Raw genomic sequence first — 1,925 nt, 5'->3', positions numbered from 1 at the left:
GGGGGGGGGGGGGTGTCGGTGACAGATTTACTTGGCCAAAGGTTCACACTTGCACGAAACCGTGCGTTCACAGAGTCGCACACCACTGGTGGTGCCATTCTTTTCTAATGACACTCCAGTCTTGCTATGCAGATCACACGGTCTTCCGCCTGTGCAACTCAACACGAACGTGGCTAAAAAAAGCCACGCGTCGCAGAAAAATGTACATGTACCTTTTTTCAGTGTTTTGGCGTGCGGATGTAACCCCATTAAAATCAATGGGGCCAAGTGGCAACCACTGTGTGCACCCGATTGCGCGGTCCTGGGACCTCCTAGTCTAATTGGTTGCGGCGGGGCACCAGCCCTTAGGTATTTCCTAAAGGTTTATTAACATCAAAAGACAAAAGCTCACACTACTATATACAACAGACAAAAAGGTAGTTACACAAATTGCATTCTGGGTTGTTCGTACACTTTAAACTTCAAGTAACACTAAACTCAGTTGCTAAATCTTAAAAATGCATTCAAGTCCCTTAACTATTTACAAAAATGTATCTTATTTGTGTATTACTCTGCTGTAGATCCACAAATCATCTCTGAATTCATACTGACACTGTCCTTCCTTCTGGAGGGTGGCTACTTTTGTTCCCGATGGTCTCTGTGTGCGTTGTAAAGTGGTCACCACTCCAAGCTCACTCCCATGATGGATTACAATCTCACTACAAATTAGTAATTAAAAAAAAAAAAAAAAAAAGAAAGAAGATTTTACTCCAGAGTTTAGTGTCCCTTTAAAACAGAACCCAAGTCACCACGACACAGCTGATCTCTCGCTTCTGTTGTCACAGATTAACACGTGCTTGACATAATCAGAAGTCACATTATGCAATAAGAACGTTGTCATGACATGTGAACATACAACGCAGCTATCATGAATCACACAACACAAGCACACCACGCCGCCCACCATCACACTTCCTGAAAGGGCGGGCACAGGAGCCTTGGCACCTCCTTGCACACTCTGCACTAGAGAGGCCAGCACGTTGTGCCTACCAGTAAGATCACCCCGAAGATGCACCATCCGATCAGCAGCTCGCTATACCCCGCCGCCATCTTCCCGTTTCCTGTGTCACCCGACAGCTGACAAACCCCGTGACAGGCACACACCACGCGCCCGCATCTGTCAGGGTGAAGACAAACATGAGCAGCCAATCCGTTCTGCCCCCGCCCTCTTCCTGTCTACGAGAGGGGAGCAAGAGAATAGAAAGTCAGAGCGTCAGGTCACCATATCAACATGAGAACGCCGGAACCTGCATGCAGTGGGCGCATGTGTGAATAGTGTTGTGTTTAAGTGCTGGGACTGCTGTTTGATACGTCACAACACTTTCCAAAAAGCCCATTCGCGCTTAAAATATTGCGTAATTTTTGTATATTTACAAAATGTGTATAAAATGCATGTTGCACTTTTTGATGCTATTCAGGCCTTGCAGCCGCACGTCAGCCCATGCTTTTCAATAAGCTGTCGCATGTGCAACAAAAATGGGAAAGAAGCTCAGGCAGCATTTTCAGCTGCAAACTTCAAACGCTTTTTGACCATGTGTTTCACCTTTACCGTCAGCTTTTGGTGTGCCATTTACAAGTAATAGCATTTCACATGGTATTGACATGTTCTGTAAATGTGTGCATGCTTTTGACACGCATTGCGCAACCACCAAGTGTGAGGAGGACTTCACGCTTAAATCCTCTCCTGATCAGAGCAGTATGGAGCAGATGTCACCGCTGTGACATCCGTGCCCATACAGTTTTTTTTTTTCCTGCATCGCAAAACTGCTATTACAGGACCCCATTACTGTCTATGGGGAATTGGATGTAAATAGAGACAGATTACCCCCGATCTGTCACAATCAGGTCCAGCGAAATGGATCATTGATCTGTTTGTTTTTCCAGAC

At 45.8% G+C, this 1,925-nt stretch overlaps 1 protein-coding gene across 1 annotated transcript in view; it reads right to left on the bottom strand.

Annotated features, from left to right (window-relative positions):
• LMBRD1 (LMBR1 domain containing 1) overlaps nt 1–1,170 on the bottom strand; it is a 153,521-nt gene extending 152,351 nt beyond the window's left edge. The window contains exon 1 of the mRNA XM_018560883.1: nt 1,030–1,170. Within this exon, the coding sequence (XP_018416385.1) occupies nt 1,030–1,089 (60 nt within the window). The 5' untranslated portion in view covers nt 1,090–1,170. The remainder of the gene's footprint in view (nt 1–1,029) is intronic.
• Between the last annotated feature and the right edge of the window lie 755 nt (nt 1,171–1,925).

Source organism: Nanorana parkeri, unplaced genomic scaffold, assembly GCF_000935625.1.
Source record: "Nanorana parkeri isolate BGI_ZX_2015 unplaced genomic scaffold, ASM93562v1 scaffold484, whole genome shotgun sequence".
NCBI lineage: Eukaryota > Metazoa > Chordata > Amphibia > Anura > Dicroglossidae > Nanorana > Nanorana parkeri.
Note: the sequence above shows the minus strand (reverse complement) of the source record. Positions and strands in the feature narration are given on the sequence as shown.